General features: G+C 42.0%; 1 protein-coding gene across 1 annotated transcript in view; it reads left to right on the top strand.

The window, feature by feature from the left end:
- STPG2 (sperm tail PG-rich repeat containing 2) overlaps positions 1–22,483 on the top strand; it is a 221,682-nt gene that overhangs the window by 113,896 nt on the left and 85,303 nt on the right. Inside the window, exon 12 of the mRNA XM_081207127.1 lies at positions 12,152–12,282. Coding sequence (XP_081063253.1) covers positions 12,152–12,282 — 131 coding nt within the window. The remainder of the gene's footprint in view (positions 1–12,151; positions 12,283–22,483) is intronic.

The following is a 22,483-nucleotide window of genomic DNA, read 5'->3' on the forward strand; positions in this document are numbered from 1 at the left end:
CTTACATTCAGTTGTTGGTGGACCACTTCATTCATTCTGATATCAAGATGTGTGCTGTCACATATAGAAATTTAAATACCCAAACATGAGGATTAGGATTATATTTTAAACAAGAACTAGGATTGTCAAGATTTTAAACCTGTAGTTTGCATAATGAAACATTGGAGATTGTGAGCCCACGTGCTAAACCCTGTCCTTGGAGCCCCCCCCAACAAGAAAGAGGCTAGACACCAAGATATGGGTTCAAATTAGGCCACAACTTTATTGAACTTCAGATGTAGGAAACTTGGCCCTAGCCTTGGAAGGTATCCCTCTTAGCCCACCAAGGTTGAGGATGTGCAGGGTCCATCAGGTGCTGTGTGAGGGAACTGCAAAGCTTGAACTTACACAGTGTGCCCACGCACTGCACCTAAGTTGGGAGTTTGACCTACTTGCCGCCGCTCTAGGGCCAGTGACTCCTACAATCACCCTTTAACGGGCCCTGCAAACGCCGCTGCATGGGGGTACATGAGATGCTCTCCCCCAAAACTCGAAGATAGTCTAAAGGATACCTAACAAGGCCCAAAACCTGCCAAAGTTTACATGGAAAGAGTTGGTTTCAGAATGAATATACAATAGGTTAAAGGGCACAAGGAGATAGGATAATATCATAACAAATATTGAATAACAAACATAAGCAGCTGTTAACGCAACAAAAAAATTAACAGTATATAAAGAAGATCGCACATGGGTGGAGGGAAGCAATGGGTTCTGGAGGGAGGGAGGTGAGGGAATTAATTGAAAAATTGTTTAAGATATATATGAGATCTAAGAGGTTAAGAATAATGAACTAAAAGAAGGATACAAACATCAAGGAATACTAAAATAAGGGAATCTGAGAAGAGATCTGTATAAATGTAAACATGAGACTTAAGGTTTCATTATATACTTTTTTGGGGGATATGAAGTCTTCTTAAGTAAAGATTGTACATTAAATGAATAAAACAATAAAAACCCCCACCCAAGTTGTGATGAATTGCTACGGGGAAGGCAAAACCTGCCAATGCAGGGAAAATTCCTTCCCGGTTCCGAATACAGCAACCATCTTATTACCATAGCAGCACCCGCTGACCTGGAGCGCAAAAGGTTAAGCTGCAAAAGAAAAAAAAGTTGACAAAAAAGCCGAATTTATTATTTAGGGAGGATCGGGTGGGTGATCCTGAAAAAGAAGGAAGAAGAATGAGCATTGGCCGAAGGATCGGCCCCAGTACCTGTCCCTGGCCACACCCCTGCCCGCGGGCCATTGGCCTGTTTGTACAGAACTGATTGGCTGCCTCATGTTAATCATGCCACTGACTTCCTCATTCTCAAAGCAAAAATGTGCAGAGCACTGATTGGCTGGTCCCTGTATCAGTCAGAAAGTCGTTTCTCCTGTTCCTTCATGAGAGCAAATTTCAAAGTGGTTTATAAAAAAGGAGAGACTACTTCAGCAAATAAAGCACCAAACAAAAATTTAACCAGCATGTTCTTTGAAAATAAAGCATAAAACAAAGTGGTGAGCTTGTCTAAAATCTGTGGGAATGGTTGAGCAATCAGGAAGAGGCAACCAGAACTCACTCTATATAGTTGTATACAGGAGATATGTTGCTACAGGAGTGAAGGCAGGGGAGACAAAGTTGGACCTGCAGTGCCTCCCACTACCACTCGCCCCCACCCAGGCATAGAAGCCAACTCCTAGGGGCTGAGGTCATAAATATTGGAGGGGCTGCTCCCCCAAATTAATGGGCATTGCCATTCAAGTGGTGTGCTTGCACCGTGTCTTTTGATCAGTTATGCTGGGTGGGGCTTACTTGCCTCCCCCCCAGTGTTTTATTCAAGTTGGCTCCCCTGCTCCCAGGTACACCTATAGTCAACCTTATATACATACGTAGTGTCAATAAGAGCTAGGTAGTTAGAGATAAGAAACCTTTGCACGGCAGCATAGCATTAGAATGTCAGATACAGGTTTAGATTTATGTTAATGTTTGCCATTAGAAAAGTCTGTTTTAGTTGATTCTAACTTCTGACAAATTAATTGCATGGGCTGCTATTTTCCATGCCTGGGGTTTGCCTCAGGCTGTTTTTTTTTTTTAAAAGCATCCACAACTGAAAGCATCCTCTAGTGTTTATACATTTGGAGTACATTAAAGATGTAATGTAATATTTTCTAGTCCATGGGTATGCAAACTAAGTTCTGGGGGCCGGATGCGGCCCAATGGCCCGTGGACGGTCTGGGAATCAGTGTGTTTTTACATGAGTAGAATGTGTGCTTTTATTTAAAATGCATCTCTGGGTTATTTGTGGGGCATAGGAATTTGTTCATTCTCCCCCCCCCCCATATAGTCCCTCAAGGTCTGAAGGACAGTGGACCAGCCCCCCTGTTGAAAAAGTTTGCTGACCCCTGTTCTTTGGGCTAACCAGGATGGCAGTGGGGGGAGAGAATAATTCCATGAAGTTATAAATCTCTACTAACAAAAAACATTTTGCACATGATCAGGTTGATGTTCCATTATAAGTTTGTATGCCCAAGGGAGGGTACAGTGAATTTCGCCAGAAATAGAAAACTCAGAGATTTTGCTCTTATTGCTTTCCTGTTTAATGAGAAATCTACTGAGACAAACGCAGCTAATCAGGAGTGAGAACTGATGAAAAGGAAGCTAGACCAAGAAAGGGTGAAGTGTTGGAGATACTCGTTGAAACAAAGGCCTCTCTTCAGGAACCTCAGATGTGATGTAGGTGTGTTATGTTCACCCATCTTTGTCAACCTCCATCTCTGCAGCCTCCATTTGGCCCAGCAATGGCAAGCTGAGTTGTCGAAAGACTGAGTCTTCAAGAGCTGCCTCACCACTTTGTGGTGGTGATGGATGGTGTGGGGTGGGGATAGCACACAGACAGATCATAAAAGGCCACTAGAGAGCCAGCTTGGGGGTATTGATCAGAAAGGTAAAGCATCTCCCTGGCTGGTTAGAGGGGAGGAGGAAGGAGACCAAGGAGAGGTTTTGCAATAGCTGTCTCCCTCTGGGACTGGAGTGGTTCCAACATAGGCAGAATCCTGAATAATGAACTTCTGCCTTGTTTGCTCACGAAGAAGCTGAAGGTCCAAGACAGGAAAAGAGGAGCCACATCCTCTCTTTTGGTCTGTATCTGAGAGAGGGGATGGGAGCCAGGTGCCTTCCTTCCAACCCAATCCTCCAACGGGGGGAAACCTGGAAAGGTAGTTATAGTTAGGTTACTACTGACGCGGGTGGCACTGTGGGTTAAACCACAGAGCCTAGGACTTGCCAATCAGAAGGTTGGTGGTTCAAATCCCCGTGATGGGGTGAGCTCCTGCCAACCTAGCAGTTTGAAAGCACGTCAAAGTGCAAGTAGATAAATAGGTACCACTCTGGTGGGAAGGTAAACGGTGTTTCCGTGCGCTGCTCTGGTTCGCCAGAAGTGGCTTAGTCATGCTGGCCACATGACCCGGAAGCTGTACGCCAGCTCCCATGGCCAGTAAAGCAAGATGAGCGCCGCAACCCCAGAGTCGGCCACGACTGGACTTAATGGTCAGGGCTTCCTTTACCTACTACAGACATGCTATTAATAAAAAAACGCAATATTTCAAAGTCTTTGAGTTCAGCTGAGTTCTGGGAAGTTGCAACAATTTCAGTGTGCAATGTCCCTTTTATGACTGTGAGGTGGAAAGGTAACCACAAGATGATTTCCCCAAACCAAATTCAGGACTCTTGTGTATAACTTCCTCTGCTTGATGCAAATAGCTGATGGAAACATTACTTGCACTGGGAGAAAGGCAGGATATAAATGAAACAAATAAAGTGAACAAAACAGCACAAATTATTCTTTATTAGTTTGACCAGACCTGCCACAATATATGTGCATTGCCTGTTTCCGGGTGCTGTTGTCACTGCTGCACTGAAACAAAGCCCACACAGCCATGTGTGCATCTCTGTTGCTCCTAGGGAAAGCAGTTGCCAAAGGTGTCTGCTATCTGGAAGTCATGGTTTCACATACAATGGATTTTTAAAAAGCCCCCAAACACACAATCCCTCCGTTCTACTTAGTCCACAAATCTTTCCTGCCCTCTCACTTTTCTTGAGAATCCTAGATTAAGCACTGAAATCTTTCACCACTTTTGATTTATCATAATCATAGTATCTGCATCAAATATGTGTTCTGGTGACTAGTGGTAGAGGAATATCTGTAGCTCTGTCCATTTCAGTTGTGCATTCTAGAAGCCTAAAAGAAAATTTGCATCCAATATTGTGTGACAGGTTTCTGGCATCTGACACTAAGTGACTGTGAATCAAAATAATTAATGGTTGCTCAGGATGTCTTCAGTATGACTGACAAACTTCAGTAGCAAATTAGAATCTTAGTAGCCATTTTAGTCCCTCAGAGCAGCAAGGGCGGGGGGAAATAAAGAAAAATGGTACTTTTTATTAGCTTAACTGATCTGTACAAGCTACTGGACTCCTGCAAATCCCTTATCCATATAAGCTACGCATGCATGTCCAGTCATGTTTTGAGTGCGCTTACTAAATGTCCTGGACTCCTTTATATTAGCATGCTAGCCACACTCATGTAAGCCATAGATCACTGGCACGCGAAACTAATGTGTGAATGGGCTAGCATGTATAGTAAGTACCCTTAAATATCACAGGGCATAAGTGGAAAATATACACAAGGGTCTCCATCCTGTAGAAATCAGGTTATTCAAAACAACTGACGATACTGCTTTTTGAAAAAGAACCAAATATACTTTTTCAGTTAAACCAAGCTCTTTAGTTGTTCACGCTTCAGAATTATATTTAGGTTTTAGTACCTTAATTTTCTTTTAACACAGGGAAAGGCATTTGCATACATTCAGAGGGGGGGAGTGAAGTGGGAATGGTGCAGCAGACATTAAAATTTTGTCCTTCATCTTTAATGTAGCATCATCGTTTCCTCCACCCCCACTATCATTCATGTTTAGTGTAAGGGCTACCTGGAGATTACCTGCAGAATATCACTTCCACAAGGCCAGCACTGCTCTCTACATAAAATGTCTCCAAGCGTTCTTTTATGGAGTTAACCTAGAGTGACTTAGAGCCAAACATGATTTCAGAGCAGCTCTGCGGCAAGTGCTTCTTTCTTGAAAACTCAGCATGTTAGATCTTACCTTCCTTTCACAGATTGTCGCGAATACTCCACCGAGTCCTATTAACCTAAATGTTTTACTTATCCAGCATTTATGGAGTAGTGTTCTAGAAAGCAAGCTTTTAACTCCACTTTGTTGATTTTGCCTCCTAAATTAATGACACAAATAGTCTCACAAATGCTCTTTCAAACTCCTTTTTTTATTGTCTTGCAAGACTTTTGGGATGTGTAAGGTTATTATTTACATATAAGGTTACTATTTTACTGATATTTATGAATAGCCCTTCATTGTTGGAGATAAACTATAGAAAATGTTGTAACCAGTGGTGCTTATCAGTATCTACTAAGGATATTTGCTATTTGGAAGTGACAGCTAAATAAACATTTGGGGCACAATATAGAGTGAACTTCTGTTGCGCAAACCCCACAGAATGTTCTGCACATGAGTTTTCCATAGAATCTAGTTAGCTACAATGAAAAAAGAATGTTGGTCTGGTGGGTCTTTGGACTGAATTCAGCAGAATTGTTCTTATGTTCTTATGAATGGGCCTTCACAAAACCGTGGTATTACTTGCATTAGTCCCATTATTTTTAGTGTGGATCAAACTTTGAGCAAAGATTTCCATGAGTTTGGAAAATACCCAGGCAGTAAATACTGAAAACCTACTGGAATTCCTTCTACTTATCTTCCATAATATTCAGCATTTGAGTTCTACATGCTGGAAAAAAGAACTGTTCCATATTCAGCTTACATTTTAAACTGCCTGAAGCAAAAACAAAACTGAGGAAAGTAAATGTACTCTTGGCAGGCCAGCAGCCAATTTCATCCTACAGCTTTTTTGCCTTGTTTTTTCAAGAAATTGTGAGTGTGGGTGTGTGAGAGAGACAGAGAGATAGAGAGGGTGGTGTGTGGGTGATATACAGTACATAGTTTTAAAATAGCTTGAATATTCTGGTTTCATTTATTTTTGTGGGTGAATGCATGCACCTGTCTTTCTTTCCCTATCCATGAAGAGTTCAAAGCATCCAGCAGTAGCAGAATACACAGAAGGGGATGTGTATATGACATGAGAGATGATCTCATCCAACTGCAGCAAAAACAAAGAAGTGTATTGTGGCTTGACTCTGCCTTTTAAAATGGTGCAAGCCTCTGCTGCACCTGATGAAGTAGACCTTCCTCAGCCTGGTGTCCACCAGGTATTGTTGGACTCCCAAGTCCTACCAGCTCCAGCTCGTATGACTAATGCTCTTGGGAATGGTTGGCCAACAACTTTTGGAGGGCACTGGGATGGGGGAGACTAGAGTAGACTGTTCACAAAAGCTTATGTCATAATAAATTGGTTGCAGACCTCTTTGCCTTGTAAATTCAGAATGGCAGATGTGTAACTCAGAATTTCCTCAGGACAATAACTGGAAGAAGCAGTCGGGAAAAGCTATGCCCATATTTCTCTTTACTTTGCAGGGGGAAAGTCTAAATATAAACATGTGTGTCTCATTTAGAGCCAATGAGAAGCACATATATTTTGTATTCAGGTTCTGGCATGCCGCATAGGAGATGGTAACAGGAACTGGTAACAGGTGCAATTGTTGGACACAGCTTTTAATTTAAGTTGCATTTATATAGTGTCACAAATCACTTCATGAAAAAGGCTTGTGTATTTTTGTTACACCGTTTTGCATGTTTGTCATGTTGAAGCCTTTATGCACACATGTGTACATCGTTTTCGAAACCCTAGGGCTAGTTGGCTTGTGTATGACCCTAATCTGAAAGGTCATTTATATCAAAATGAGTTGAAGGCAGAGTGCAAGAGGATAATTGCAACACAGACACACTACAAACACCCCTCTTGACTGCCTCATTGCTCCCTTGTTACTTCAGAGTAGAATACCATGTGACTACATTACTCAAGAGCCACTTGACACTTGCTGTGGAATAAATAAGGTCACTTTAACATCACCTTGTAAATGTCCATTATTGTTAACTGGTTCTTATATATTACAATAATAGCTTCATGTGTGTGGCGCACCCCCCCCCCAACACACACACACATCAGACCAATGACACTTGTGCACATTAAAATTAGCTAATTTTATGGAGCACGATCTTTTGTTGGCAAGATGCCACTTTTATCCAAGAATGATTGGCATATAAAGGAAAAGCATAGGACCCAGTGAGATGACGTTAACTGCAAGGGGAGATTGCTCTCATCCACTTTCATGCAGTTTCATTTCTCCTCAGTACACTAGTCATAGAATCACCCCAGCCATTATTATGTGGTTTCTCTCTTTTTCTTCTATCTTCAGCTTCTTCCTCCATGGCTCCTCACTCTGCCTCCTTAAAATGAACCAGATTAACCATGCACACGTAGTACACCAGAACCCCCAAGATCCATCTCACTGTATGATCTACACCTCTGGCCTTAACAGTGAATGGCTGCTGATATGGCAAAGCCCTGTGATGTCACTGGTGTCAGGATTCTTCTGGACCTGATAACCTTCCTCTCCATTCAGTGCATATCTCTTGCAACTGATGAGGTCAGCCCTTGACTATAGAAGCTCACACTACAATAAATTAATCTCTCAGGTGCCAAAAGTCTTTCTATTTTTCTCTGTTCCTTAAAAAAAAAATCAAATCCAAACGGAAACAGCTTGTTATTAGTTGTTATTGGCCTTTATTGGCATAAGCAGAAACACCTAAGAGCTTAGAACAGCACCTTTTGTTTTCATAGTTACAGATTTGTGCTGTGCCCTTTACACCTTCAATTCCGGACTCAGTTTTAAACATCCACTTTTTATAAGCTCATAACAGGAACCAGCAGTAAAGTGGGTAGCAACTGAATGATACAGGATCCACAAATGTGCCTTCTACTGCAAAGAAAACGTGTGTTTGATTTTTAAAGCTCCATTTTGTGATGCAATCATTTTCCAGCCTTCCTTGACTGTACTGAAAATGTTCCCACCGAGGGGCCAGCAGCATAGATTTTCACTTTAAATTACCCATTGCTCTTGTTCTGTGCTGCCTTTGCCCTGTAGCATTGGTTGACATTTCATAGAGAGTGAACCCGCATAGGGCCAGAAAGTATATAATTATAAGAATCACCTTCTCTTGATTTTCCCATTACGTAGCAATCACAACAGAGGCAGGCTTTTTGTAGGTGCTTGCTGTGGAATGAAAAAGTTTTATTCTTTGTTGACCTGTGATTAAAATGTGGCATTTTGGTAAATAAATAGCAGATAGCTTTTGCATAATTCAGTTCTCAACTGGTGCTAAAAGAAGCTGGTAATGCAAGTCTTTGACCTGTATCACATAAGCAGCAGCATAGGTATAATGGAAACTATGTCCTAGGATGGTGTTACAAAATGAATGTTTCCAGAGTTAAATGTACAGAAGCAGATTCTTTTTAAGGAATGTAACAAGATGATGGGCATCAGATTGCCCTGTATGTGAATGTTTGTTTTATCCTACACCATCTAAATGATTTATATTATAAAAATATTAAAGCACAAGGCAGGGCTAGATTAGGCTTTCTTGTCTTCCTCACCTGTCCCTTTTAATTTAAACTCCATGTCACATTTGAACCCATCTTGGTTGGGGTATAGGATGCCCAAGAATTGTGATATTTTGTGTTTGTCCTGGCTGTGGGCTAAACTCAAACAGGAAGTTTTGTGCAGGGAACCTCCACGATGTACTTAATCTAGGAAATGGACCGTGTTACAGCTGGAGCCTGAAATGAGATGGCTTAAGAAGTAGGGTGACAGCTCACCCACAAAGAATTCTACCTATGAGAACTATCATATTCTGCAAGAGTTTCCTGCCTTTGTAATGGGTTCAGAATTGGGATTCCCAGGAAGGAAAACTTCCTGGCAGTTGCACACAGTGAATACCCTTGTTGCCAAGACAAAGTCTCAGCATGAACTGGAAGACTTATAGGGAACTGAGAACTAGCCTCTGTAGACCAGGGATGGAGAACTTTCCCCCTCCAGGTGTTGTTGGCATCCAACTCCCATCAGCCCCAACCAGCAAAGCCAACAATCAGAGATGATGGGAATTGCAGTTAAGCTGCATCTGGAGTGCCATAGATCCCCATCCCTGATGTAGACACAGTCACTTCAGAGCCCTAGAACCCTTTCTTGTTCAGACAACACTCTGCTCTGCTTCTCCAGCTGCTTACCGCAAAGGACAAAACAGCATGTGGATCTATGGGATCCTGGTTATAGCTGCAGCAGGTCCTGATATCCCTTCCATGAATGAAAGAACCATCCAAAGCCACCAACAAATAGAGGGCAAAGTGTAGAAGGATGGGGAATATTTCTGTTCAAGCTTAGCTTGGCACAATAGCCAGGACTGAAACAAGACACTTTTCTGATTTTGTATATAAACCTAAAGTGGAGATACTTAAGAAATTTGATCTTTATGGATTCTGATGCAGATTAACCCCATCTGTTTCCCTTGGACTAATGTGCAGATTGGAACATGATGTTTGAGTTTTCAGACCAAAAAGTTGCAAAATACATATTTGGAGATAAAATACATTTCAATATGTGTGCCTTTGAGTGAAGCATTTGTGTGAGTTTTTTAAAATGAGATCAGTATGGAAATGGAACAGATTTATGAGTGAATTCATATGAAAGTCATATGAACCAGAGAGAGACTGATTTGTCTTGTCCTTAAAATAAAGTGCTTTGCTGAGATTTTGTTGCCTTACCCCAATGAGGAGTTTTGAGGCTAAACTTCTATGAGTTCCTTGTAGGAAAGGTGGAATTTGCATTTAATAAGTACAAGTTGGTGAGGCACAATTTCCTGAAGTCACGGCACTTTTTTTGGTCATTGTTAACTGTTGACACATTATGCACTTTGCTGTATTATTTGATCCCCATTGTATAGTTTTGAAAAATGGAAAAGCTACTTGCTTAGAAAAGTACTTTTTCTTCTTTTTGAGCAAGAGATTTTTACAAACACCTATCTCATAAAAGAGCAATTTATTCTTATCCCACAATTACTACTTGACCTGGACAGAGGTTTTTTTCTAGCAGTGCCTAAGAATTTCCTGAAGGCACGTGATGTTGTTGCATTGTTAAACGCAAACATGTCTCAGACTGGCCATGCCCTAGGTAGGAGAGTCCTAGTTTTCCCAACATCAGGGTCTTTTCCAGGGAGTCTTCTCTTCTCATGAAACTGCCTTGGTCGCACTGGTTGATGATCTCCGGCGGGCTAGGGACAAAGGTGAGAGCTGTTTCCTAGTTCTGCTGGATCTCTCAGCGGCCTTTGATACCATCGACCATAGCATCCTTCTGGACCGTCTTGAGGGGCTGGGAGCTGGGGGCACTGTCATACAGTGGTTCCGCTCCTTCCTCCTGGGCCGTGTTCAGAAAGTGGTGGTGGGGGATGAGTGTTCAGACCCTTGGGCCCTCACTTGTGGGGTGCCTCAGGGTTCTGTCCTCTCCCCCATGCTTTTTAACATCTATATGAAGCCGCTGGGAGAGATCATCAGGAGGTTTGGGCTGGGTGTTCATCAGTATGCGGATGACACCCAGCTCTACCTCTCTTTTAAATCAGAACCAGTGAAGGCGGTGAAGGTCCTGTGTGAGTGTCTGGAGGCGGTTGGAGGATGGATGGCGGCTAACAGATTGAGGTTGAATCCTGACAAGACAGAAGTACTGTTTTTGGGGGACAGGAGGTGGGCAGGTGTGGAGGATTCCCTGGTCCTGAATGGGGTAACTGTGCCCCTGAAGGACCAGGTGCGCAGCCTGGGAGTCATTTTGGACTCACAGCTGTCCATGGAGGCACAGGTCAAATCTGTGTCCAGGGCAGCTGTTTACCAGCTCCATCTGGTACGTAGGCTGAGACCCTATCTGCCTGCGGACTGTCTCGCCAGAGTGGTGCATGCTCTGGTTATCTCCCGCTTGGACTACTGCAATGCGCTCTACGTGGGGCTACCTTTGAAGGTGACACGGAAACTACAACTAATCCAGAATGCGGCAGCTAGACTGGTGACTGGGAGCGGCCGCCGAGACCATATAACACCGGTCTTGAAAGACCTGCATTGGCTCCCAGTACGTTTCCGAGCACAATTCAAAGTGTTGGTGCTGACCTTTAAAGCCCTAAACGGCCTCGGTCCAGTATACCTGAAGGAGCGTCTCCACCCCCATCAGTCTGCCCGGACGCTGAGGTCCAGCGCCGAGGGCCTTCTGGCGGTTCCCTCACTGCGAGAAGCAAAGCTACAGGGAACCAGGCAGAGGGCCTTCTCGGTAGTGGCGCCCGCCCTGTGGAACGCCCTTCCAGCAGATGTCAAAGCGATAAACAACTATCTGACATTCAGGAGACATCTTAAGGCAGCCCTGTTCAGGGAAGTTTTTAACGTGTGACATTTTACTGTATTTTTGGTTTTTATGGAAGCCGCCCAGAGTGGCTGGGGAGGCCCAGCCAGATGGGCGGGGTATAAATAATAAATTATTATTATTATTATTATTATTATTATGAGGTGGCCAAAGTATTGGAGCCTCAGCTTCACGATCTGTCCTTCCAGTGAGCACGCAGGGCTGATTTCCTTCAGAATGGATAGGTTTGATCTTCTTGCAGTCCATGGGACTCTCAAGAGTCTCCTCCAGCACCATGATTCGTATAATTCATATCAATAAATACATACATATTTATAAATACATATCATTCTGCAAACAATTGTAATTGATATGTAATTGATACATATCATATCAATAAATACATATCATTCTGCAAACAAATAATCTGGGACACTAGTAATATTTTCATTCACCAAACATTGGAGATATTATGTTAATAACATGATGGACTGTGGTAATGATGTGATTTATTTTATTGGTACATTTTTATGGAACTCTGAGATTCTGATGGTAATCTCTCACTTTTCTGTCATGACCTGTGGTTTTGACAGGAAAGCTGCCTTCAACGCAAATGCAAACAAGCCTCTATAAAAAAATCATAAAAATTAATTCATCTCATTCTCAATTCTCATTTTAGGACCAGGGGCATACAGCCCAGAAACAAGCAGCTTAAGGTTGAAATCACCTTCCTATGTTGCGGTATACGTTTCCCAGGTGGAACGTTTTAAAGAAGCAAAAGATGACACTCCTGGACCCGGGACGTATGAGGTATGTTAATTGGGCCTTCGCCAGTAATCTTACATCAAAAACATGTAGGTACATAACAACCTGCTATGATGCTGTTGTAGTTGAGACATTTAAATATTGGGAAAGCAAAAGATTGGTGCTTTCAGGTGGCAATAAGAGAGAGAAATACAAACATGGCTTTGGTTCGTGGCTGCAGCATATGTAGGGGGCAGAATTCAATTTGATGGAACTGCCATAACTGTTTTGTGATTGACATAAATGGGATAGTTCATATGACTTAATCTGGTTTTGTGCAAGTTTTGTATAGGTAATCCATTTTATGGATTTATAGAATTCTCTGCACAAAGAAACTAGCTTGGCAAATTCAGCTTTTGTATGGTGTCAGGTTCTTTTTCCAGAAGGCACTTACTCTTCTAGAGTTGAACTGTGATGACTGAAGTGTCATCTTCTGAGCCCTGAAGTTGTATGGTTTTTGCTTTGAGTGTGTTTGGTTTGATGGCTGTTAGCAATGAATTGTTGTATTGTATATGGCAGGAATGGGGAACCTGTGGTCCTCCAGATATTGTTAGACTGCAACTCCCAGCCATCCTGGCCACTGGTCAGGGAAGATGGGACTTGTAGTTCAACAACCTCTGTAGGGCTATGGGTTTCCCATTCAAGGTATTTAGTATCATTTGGGGGTGGGGTTAGGCCATTTTATGGACTTTGACCAAGAAGCAGGATAGACATCTAAGTAATGAATAATAGTTTTATTTAAAATTAAGGCAGACATAGCAGCCTTTGTACCAAAGAGGGAACTGTGTAGCCAAATTTATAACTACAGCATAAGAAAATTCAGAAAATCTTGAGCTTTGAGGCAGTGAACTGAAATCTCACTGCCCCGTGACTTGACAAACAATTCATACAACCTAAAGCACATGTGCAAATTGCCAGGTGTTGACTTTTCTACATCACCTGCTGCCTGTCATTTGAATCTGCACACATATGCAGTAGTTGGCTGCACTTGAAATGGCTTTTTATTGGGGCTTGTCATACTTAGATTGCCCTTTTCCAAAATCTGCAAATATAAGAATATAATGAAATGTCCCTGAGGGTTCATTTTTCTTTTAGTTCATGAATTTCACCTGCATAATTGAAACACATACATATGAAGCAAGTTGTTCTTGCCCAGTGCTCTCTTTTCTGACTACAGCAGCTTTCCTAGTTCTCAGCCAGGGAAAGATCACCCCCAGCCCTGTTGTCTGATATCCTTTAATTAAAGGTAAAGGTAAAGGGACCCCTGACCATTAGGTCCAGTCGTGACTCTGGGGTTGTGGTGCTCATCTCGCTTTATTGGCAGAGGGAGCCAGCGTACAGCTTCCGGGTCATGTGGCCAGCATGACTAAGCCACTTCTGGTGAACCAGAGCAGCGCACGGAAACGCCGTTTACCTTCCCGCCAGAGCGGTACCTATTTATCTACTTGCACTTTGACGTGCTTTTGAACTGCTAGGTTGGCAGGAGCTGGGACCGAGCAACAGGAACTCATCCCGTTGCGGGGATTTGAACCGCCGACCTTCTGATTGGCAAGTCCTAGGCTCTGTGGTTTAACCCACAGCGCCACCCGTGCCCCATCCTTTAATTAGAGACATATAAAACTAAATCGGGTACCTTCTGTATGCAAAGCTCATGATATCCCACCGGAGTGGTGTCTCCTCCCTGTTGAGGATCAGTCATCAATTAATAATATAAATAAAGACCACCTCTAACAGCTCAGGCAGGGAGGTTTTGGGCTGTGGAGTGGGCAGCACAAGATCCATTGTTCTGTCTCTCTGGCTCAACACCAGGTAGAATCCCTCACATATCTATGAGTGAGAGCAAACTGACCCTTCCTTGGTGTTGTAGCACTGCTCACTTTGGCAGCACATATACTAAAATTCGAATGATACAGAGATTAGCATTTTTGTATTTTTGGTTTCTATGGAAGCCGCCCAGAGTGGCTGGGGAAACCCAGCCAGATGGGCGGGGTACAAATAAATTATTATTATTATTATTATTATTATTATTATTATTATTATTATTATTATTATTATTATAGCATGGTTCCTGGAGCCCAGGCAGACTCAACTAGGTTATGTTTGGCCCACATAGCTCACCTGTGATCAAATTGTGAATCAGAGATATTTGATTGTGATGGGTGCATTACCTGAAACCTGGGCAGGTGAGCTAAGTGAACCAAACACAGAACCAACTGTGTTGTGTCTGCTCGGGTACTTGGTGCATCCTAGAAGGGAGGAAGATCTCTAGAGCACAGGAATTTTCATAGGGATTATGAAATTTATTATTTTTTTCTATTTCACAATTGTATCTTAAGCTCACTTCATATCTAAAGGGCACATTATCAGGACTGTCATCCAAAAAGAGTGTGCAACAAGGCTAAGGAATCCTCTTCTCAGAGCAACTAAACTCCTTTAATAATCTCAAAACACAAAAGGACCTTAATGTGCTAGTGGCTATAGAAAAAATGAGAAAAACAGTGTGTGCATAGAAATGCTTTTTTCTTTTTTTGTGTGTGTGCCCTGGTTTAGGTCTGTATGCTGTACTATGTAAAACATATTTCTAGAATGGGAACAAAGGTGCCTTTTAGACTAAGCACTTAACAAAATTGTATTGTACAATCTATTGTACACCGTGCTTCTGGATTGCTCTCTCCCTGTCAAGTCTACAGGGCTAGATTGCAGATGATCTCTTGGAGGTAGGTCAAGACTGTCAAGTTCCAGCAGGGTTTGGGAAGATAACACTGATTGGCTTATTTTTTTCTGACTGTGAATGCAGGCTAGCAGAAGTTTTTCTCTATATAGCTTTCTGTTTCAATTATATTTTGCATGCTTTCATCATTACAGCCTACACTAGGCCAAATGTAGGTTAACAATTCATTTCCAGAAGGACAAAAAAAGTGTATTTATGTGTTCTGTTGTTCAGAAAATGGTTTTGGGGTGTTTAAATTGTAATGGTTTTCGATTTTGAGACTTTATTGTTGCTACCGTGAGCTACCTTGAGGGCCCTTTGTGGATGGAATGGCGTTCCCAGCTCTCTCTCTCTCTCTCTCTCTCTCTCTCTCTCTCTGTGTGTGTGTGTGTGTGAGAGAGAGAGAGAGATTGCCAAGCGTGTAAAGCTAAATTGGTACAAGTTAAATGTGTGTAAGTCTATTGTGCACAAAATTACAGTTATACATGTGATATTATGTATATACAAAGGCTGTGCACTCACTCCTAAGACATCCATGAAGTTTTAGGCTTGTTAAAATGCCTGTTCTTTTATCTTTCAAATTCAACTATGGAGGAAGTCATTTCCAACGCGCAGGTAGCAAGAAGCAGGCAAGTCGTCTGCTGACTGCTGTTCATTCTATGGCGTGAACACATGGAATACAGTATACAGTTCTGGTTGCCTCGCCTCTAAAGGATATTGTGGAACAGGAAATTATTCAGAAAAAGGTAGCAAAAATGATCAAGGGGCTGGAACAACTCTCCTGTGTGGAAAGGTTACAACATTTAAACTTTTTCATTTGGGTGAAGGGCAACTAAAGGAGAAGGGTATTATAGAGGTGTATAAGGTTATTGTGACTGGTGTAGAGAAAGTGGATTCCCTTAGAGAAACAATTAGACATACCTTTTAAAATGCACTTGTATGAAACACATTTCCTTACCTTGCACCTTATATAAGCACCAAAACTTCAGTATCGTTTCATTATGTCTGATATCTTGAAAATGCATTCCTAAGAGAACTTCAATTTTGCTAGCTTTTATGTTCACAAAAGTGGCTCTTACCAGCTCTTGTGGTCATTGCAATATACAGCAGATGGTATGGGCATTGTACTGCATATAATACCTCTTTGTGAAAAAGTTTTTGGTACAGTACTGTGTACTGTTAGTAGAGCTGAGGAAGGTCTTGATCATGCTGCAGTTTGAACCGCAATTCCCACACAAGAACTGGCTTCCACTTTTGCCCATCTACAGTACTGCCAGGGCATTGTGATTTCCCCCTCGACATATCTTTCAAAGCTTGTTGATATTTACATGCAAATATGGGACCATTCTTGCCTCTGGGAATATTTTCTAACAAATACCAATGCTTGTAAATGATACCCTTCACTTGACTGGTGTTTGCATCAAATGTTAGCAAGGTTTGTATTGTTAGGAGCAGTAAATTGTTTTGTGTATGATTGTATTTTAAAAGTTATGTCTGCTTGTTGCATTAAGGGAATAAAGCCTTAGGTGATAAGTCCTGACATGAATTGTTGCCTTTTAAAACCCCTTAGAATTGCTTGTTTTAAATAAATACTTATATGTTTGCATGTGGTAGCAAAACACTTTATATGTTTTTCCTGCCTCTCCCGTTATATTGTTTCCACAGATTCCTTGGGCCAGGGATTGTTTCTCACTCTGTGTATCATATGGATACCTCATATGGCTTAGTCAATAATGGGAAGGGGTCAGTGGGCCCAGTGGAGCTGAGTAGCATTCATTTTTGGTGCCCATTCCTAACTGGGCTACAGGAGGGAAGGCTTTTTCATCTTCTTTGCCCTGTTGCTTTTGTTGGAATTCAAGCCTTATCAGGAGAATCTGGCCACTCTCCAGGCACCCGGCTTGATCTCCTTGTTGACCTCCCTGTCTGCGTTTCCCGGCAGGATACAGGCTAGGTCGCGATCGGCGATCCTCCTCAGCGTGAGAAGGACACACCACTCTTCCCTGCTCCCTGCTCCCCCCAGGGAGGGGAAAGAGATAGACAGAAATGTATTTACATGTCTTTATTTCTGTCCTTGCAGCGTTACAGAAAACACGTCTGCTCTCTCCAAACTCGAACAGCCGAGAGAGTAAAAAGCTCCTCCTTCTGTACTTCCTGTACAGCTCATATTACACTCTGAGCTAATTCCGGTGCTCCGCACAGTGAATAGACTGTCCCTCTGGTTCCCACGGTACAGTCCCAACATTCCCATCATGTTTTGCTTTCCAGCTAGCTGCAGCTCGCTGCCGCATTGCTTCTATATCGTAACAGTTCAATCATTAGTTGCATTGGTTTTCAGGCTTTCAGGGGGTGAGTGCACACCATGGGGAGATTCAGTGTGGCTTGGAGGGAAGGAAGGTGTTATGTACTGAGTTGAATAGGATCCAAAAGGCAGCAGCCTGATTGGTTCTAGAACAATAGGATTCAGAATGCAGCAGTCTGATTGATCCTAGAACAAAGCAGCAGTATGATTGGTCCACAGGAGCCACCCAATCCAGCTCCAGGTGGAAGTGAATCCGCAACCTGATTGGCCTACAGGAGAATCCCAGAATTAGCCAATTGCATGCGGCCCATTGTGTAAATAATGTATATAAAGCAGATATTTTGGGGGAACTTTCATTCCTCACTACTATAAGCTGAATAAAGAACATGAAATCCACACTCGACTCCCAGTATATTTCAGAAGGATTTAGGAACACAGGCAATTGCCTTATTTTGAGTCATACTATTAGTCTATCTAGTTCAATATTGTCTACACTGACTGGCAGTGACTCTCCAGGGTTTGGGGCAGGGGTCTATCCCAGTCTTACCTGCAGATGCCTGAGTTTGAACCTGAGACCTTTGGCATGTAAAGCAGATTCTCCTCTGCTGAGTTATGGTCCTTTCCCAAGGGGAAAAGACAATTTCAGGTACTCTGAAGTGGTGGGATGGTGGCTCAGTCAAGCCAATTAGTACAGTGGTACCTCGGGTTAAATACTTAATTCGTTCTAGAGGACCGTTCTTAACCTAAAACTGTTCTTAACCTGAAGCACCACTTTAGCTAATGGGGCCTCCTGCTGCTGCCGCTGAGCCGCCGTTGCGCGATTTCTGTTCTCATCCTGAAGCGAAGTTCTTAACCTGAGGTACTATTTCTGGGTTAGCGGAGTCTGTAACCTGAAGCATCTGTAACCTGAGGTACCACTGTGTAGCAGTGTCCTCATTGCCCTAGGGTTCATGGATGAAGGTGTTGATTTTATGCAGATAGGGAGGGCCTCCTTGACCCACCTTTAAAGTGTGTGGGCAGAGCTGGGCTGGGTTGCTTGTACAAAGTGAGTAGCAAGAGACAGTGTTTCCTAGTTCTCATCTAGGTTCTCGCAGTATGTGTACGAGACAACAAAGACAGCACAGTTAAGAACGTTGGAAACCCACTATGCAAATTAATACAGTGGTAGCCCATACTTGCACTCATTTATGGTGGAGGGACAAGCGAGAGAAATTTTTTTTAAATAAATAAATATTCTGTATTTAATAGTCAGATGTCCATATTCATAAGCATGGAAAACATGTCTCGTAAGCATACATGCACATGTACACACACACACACACGGTTGTAGAAAATAATCCTTTCCCTTTTGATGTGATATTTCAATTATAGCACTGCTTGTGAGAAACCCAGTGGCATAATATATACTTTATTTTACTAAATATATTCAGATATGTTAACACAAGCAGGAACGGTCAATTTATATACAGTGCATGCAAATTAATCCATCATTTTGAAACAATTTCTACCTGTTAGCCAATTTTATGACATTTCTGTCATGCTGAATGATAGTCACTTCTTTAATTTGACAGTGGGAAAGTTGGTGGTATGTCAAATCTTTTTTAGTATTCAAGAAGATCTACATGAAAGCTTTACAATGCAAAATTTCCTTTTATTTTTCATATGTAGAACATTTTGCTGCCTTTAGAAAATGTATTATTAAACTGATCTTTGGCCTAGTGTAGGCTGTAATATGAGAGCTTTCAAAATATGATTCAAAATAGAACAGACACATTGAGAAATATTTCTGCTAGACTGTTCAGTGTTGCTTAGTAACTTATTATGAACAGTATATTTGTTTTAATTTTTATTTCTCTTACACAACAGTTGTGCCTGGCACTCACAGCTTAAAATGGTGCATAAGTAGTCCATGTCTCAATAAACTTACAGCGTAATCGTCTAATGTTGCTACTTTGTTAGACATTATTATGCATCATACATAATATTTATTCAAAGGTTCTTCCTTACACTGTAAGCCTAGTACATACAAGAACTTAAGATAAGGATGTAGAATCATAAGCAGTGGCCAACCTTCTGCTAGCTGGCGCGTTACTCTTTTCATGAAAGTTACCAATGCATTGCAGTGAGTTTCCAATTTCTGTTTGTACAAATGACTAAAAGTGTTGTGAACTGTCAGGATAGTGGGGAGGAGGAAGAGGATCCTGGTGATGAGTGGTAGCCATGATTGGGACACTCCGGGTCAAGCTGGGGATGGGAAAGGAGAGTTTGGTGTAGAAAATACAGGGTGACAGAGGATGGTGAGGGGATGGAGGTCAGTGCATAGGAACCAGAGCTGATGGACCCATCACCAGAGCCAGGCTTCCCATACATGGCTGACTTCTAGGTACTCTGACCCCTGGATTGGCTGTAGAGATGGGAACTTGGCCTGACTGGACTTTGGACCTGTTAGCTTCCCAGACTGCCAAACTACATGCTAGCATCTGTCATGGAATCATGTACAGCAGCGACACTTGCCATGGCACCCTGTGGTTCAGGACAGAAAGATAAAATGAGGCTACTCTTCCTATTTCTTTTAGTTCTATGTTCTGGTAAGTTCTAGGTTAGATTACTACAATATGTTACACCCTGGGCTGCTTTTTTATTTTATTTTTAAGAATGGTTTGGAAACAGCAGCTAAGGTAGAACCTACCAACCAGATTTTTTACTGGGACCAGATGGTCTGAGCATATAACACCAATGCTGGACTGATTGCATGGGCAGCCAATTTGTGTCTAAGCCCAACTCCAAGGGCTTAACTTTGACCAATAAAGCCCTATATGGCTTGGAGCCCTGATACCTAAAGGTTTGCCTTTCCCATTACGAACTTACACAGATGTCCAGAGGATGGTCTTTTCGATGGCAGCCACCTGTTTTTGGATCACTCTCCCCAGGGAAATTTTCCTGGCACCAACATTGTCATCTTTCTGTTGCGAGGTGAAGATATTTTTAATAACAATAAAATACAAATAATTGCAGCTTACAGCATATATCGAAACATAATAAACCATCAAACATTAAGAACTTCCCAATACAGGACTCCCTTCAGATGTCTTCTGAAAGTTATATAATTCTTTATCTCCTTGACATCTGAAAGGAGGGTGTTCTACAGGGACGGTGCCACTACCAAGAAGGCCCTCTGCCTGGTTCCCTGTAACTTCACTTCTCGCAGTGAGGGAGCCACCAGAAGACCCTCGGAGGAGGACCTCAGTGTCTGGGATGAACAATGGGAGTGAAGACTCTCCTTCAGGTATACTGGGCCGAGGCTGTTTAGGGCTTTAAAAGTCACCACCAACACTTTGAATTGTGTTTGGAAACACACTGGGAGCCAGGCATTTCCCCAGGCATTTGGGTAATAACACTGTTCTGATTTGGGGGCTGATTTAGGTGTTTATCTTCTTGTTTGTGTGGTAGGGTATTCTTGTTTTATAATTGGCTGTTGTGGGTGAACACTTTTAGTGTGTAGCATTGTTTTGATGGAGGCATTCACTATGTATGTATTGTATGTTACTTTTGTTGTAAGGCACTTTGAGACTTACTTGGTTGTGGAATTTGACAACCAAATTAATTCATTTATCCTTAGGGCTTTCATAAGTTTCTGAAAATCAGATGAGTTTTGAATAATTTGATTCATATTTTCCTGCTTTGAACCTGAGGCATTTAAAATCAGTTACTACTACTACTAGTAATGACTGCTTGCTTCAGCTGCTAAATACACAGAAATATTTGGTGCCACTAGGCCTTGAGAGCTGGCTGATGATTTTAGAACTGTTTTATTTTCTTGGACAAGATTGAGACCTTTCAATGTATTAAAATTGTAATAATATAAACAGGGCATTATGATTACCATGGTTTGGTGCTACGTGTTTCTGTGAACTTGGGTTCCTCAGAAATTTAACGGGTTCCTCAGTGAGGAGATTAGTAGTGGGAGGGCACTGTTCCCTGAAATACAGATTCTAGCCATTGTTAATATTCCACAATGTGCAGTCACAATGAGGTGTCTTCTAGCTCTTTCTCTCTCTCAGAGCAACATTGAGGCCCAAAAAGCTGATTTGGGTACACATGAGCTGAATAAGTATTTTTTCCTGAATGCGCATCAAATCCTTTGAGACTTGGACCAGAATACAAAGTTTCCTCAGCAGATGAGTCAATGTAGAAGGCTGCAAGTCAAAATATACTGTTATACTGGAACATGCAGAGCTCTCTGTAGCATCCAAACTGCATATGTTGGTGAGATGTTAGCTTCTGCTTTCCTGTGAGAGTAAATTATTCATTTGGTTCCAGCACACAACCCTAATAGCATTCTTCAGCTGGCTGCGGTATGCCAAAACGTTATGGATTCAAATTAATTGCAATTGGAGCTTTGAAAATAAGCCCATCATGATGCTGTAAGGGCCGAAACGATGAGTTAGTGAAATGTTGTTGAAGCACTGGAAGAAAGAGCAGCTGAGGCTCCAAATCTCTACTGCCATGTGTTGCAGCCACCACTCCAGCTTAATGCTTAGAAGATGACTTTATTATACAAATAAAGAATCTGACCACCTCCACACAGCATGAATCAAAAAGCTATGCTTCTACAGTCAACAGCTGTGCTATTGGCCAGGAGCCTCTGTGTTTATATCTACATCAGCCGCTTCTCGTCTTGGCATGGGTATGTGTGCGCAGAGCTTTGCAAGGAGAATGAAGGATGGCATCTCTGTAGCCGAGGCTTTCTTAACATAGTTTGGGTTCTCTTAAATGTTGTGATTCAAATATGGAGGCTATCATTTGCAAGATATATTGTTTATAGAGATGTGCTATGAAAGGATCATTTGCACTGTCTGTAAAAGGGAGCAGTTTTTGTCTAGGCAACAATCTAGCATGTTGAAGAGTTTTTGGAAGACATTAGAAGGACTCTTGAGAGCATAGCGTATTATATAAATCCTGTTGTTTGGTTGGACTGCCATCAATTTCTCCCCCTACATAATAATATTTTGCATACTCAGAGGGACTAGAAGTATCGTGTAATTTCTTGAGTGTATGATACTCTTGTTGGAGAAAGAACGTCAAACATTTAGTTCAGTTTCCAGATTTGTTTTAGATAATGTGCAAGAGCATTAAATAGTTGCTCTGGGGATAGATGCAGACGCAAACAATATTCTCTTCAAGCTATATTACATCCT

Source organism: Podarcis bocagei, assembly GCF_964188305.1.
Source record: "Podarcis bocagei genome assembly, chromosome: 9".
Lineage (NCBI taxonomy): Eukaryota > Metazoa > Chordata > Lepidosauria > Squamata > Lacertidae > Podarcis > Podarcis bocagei.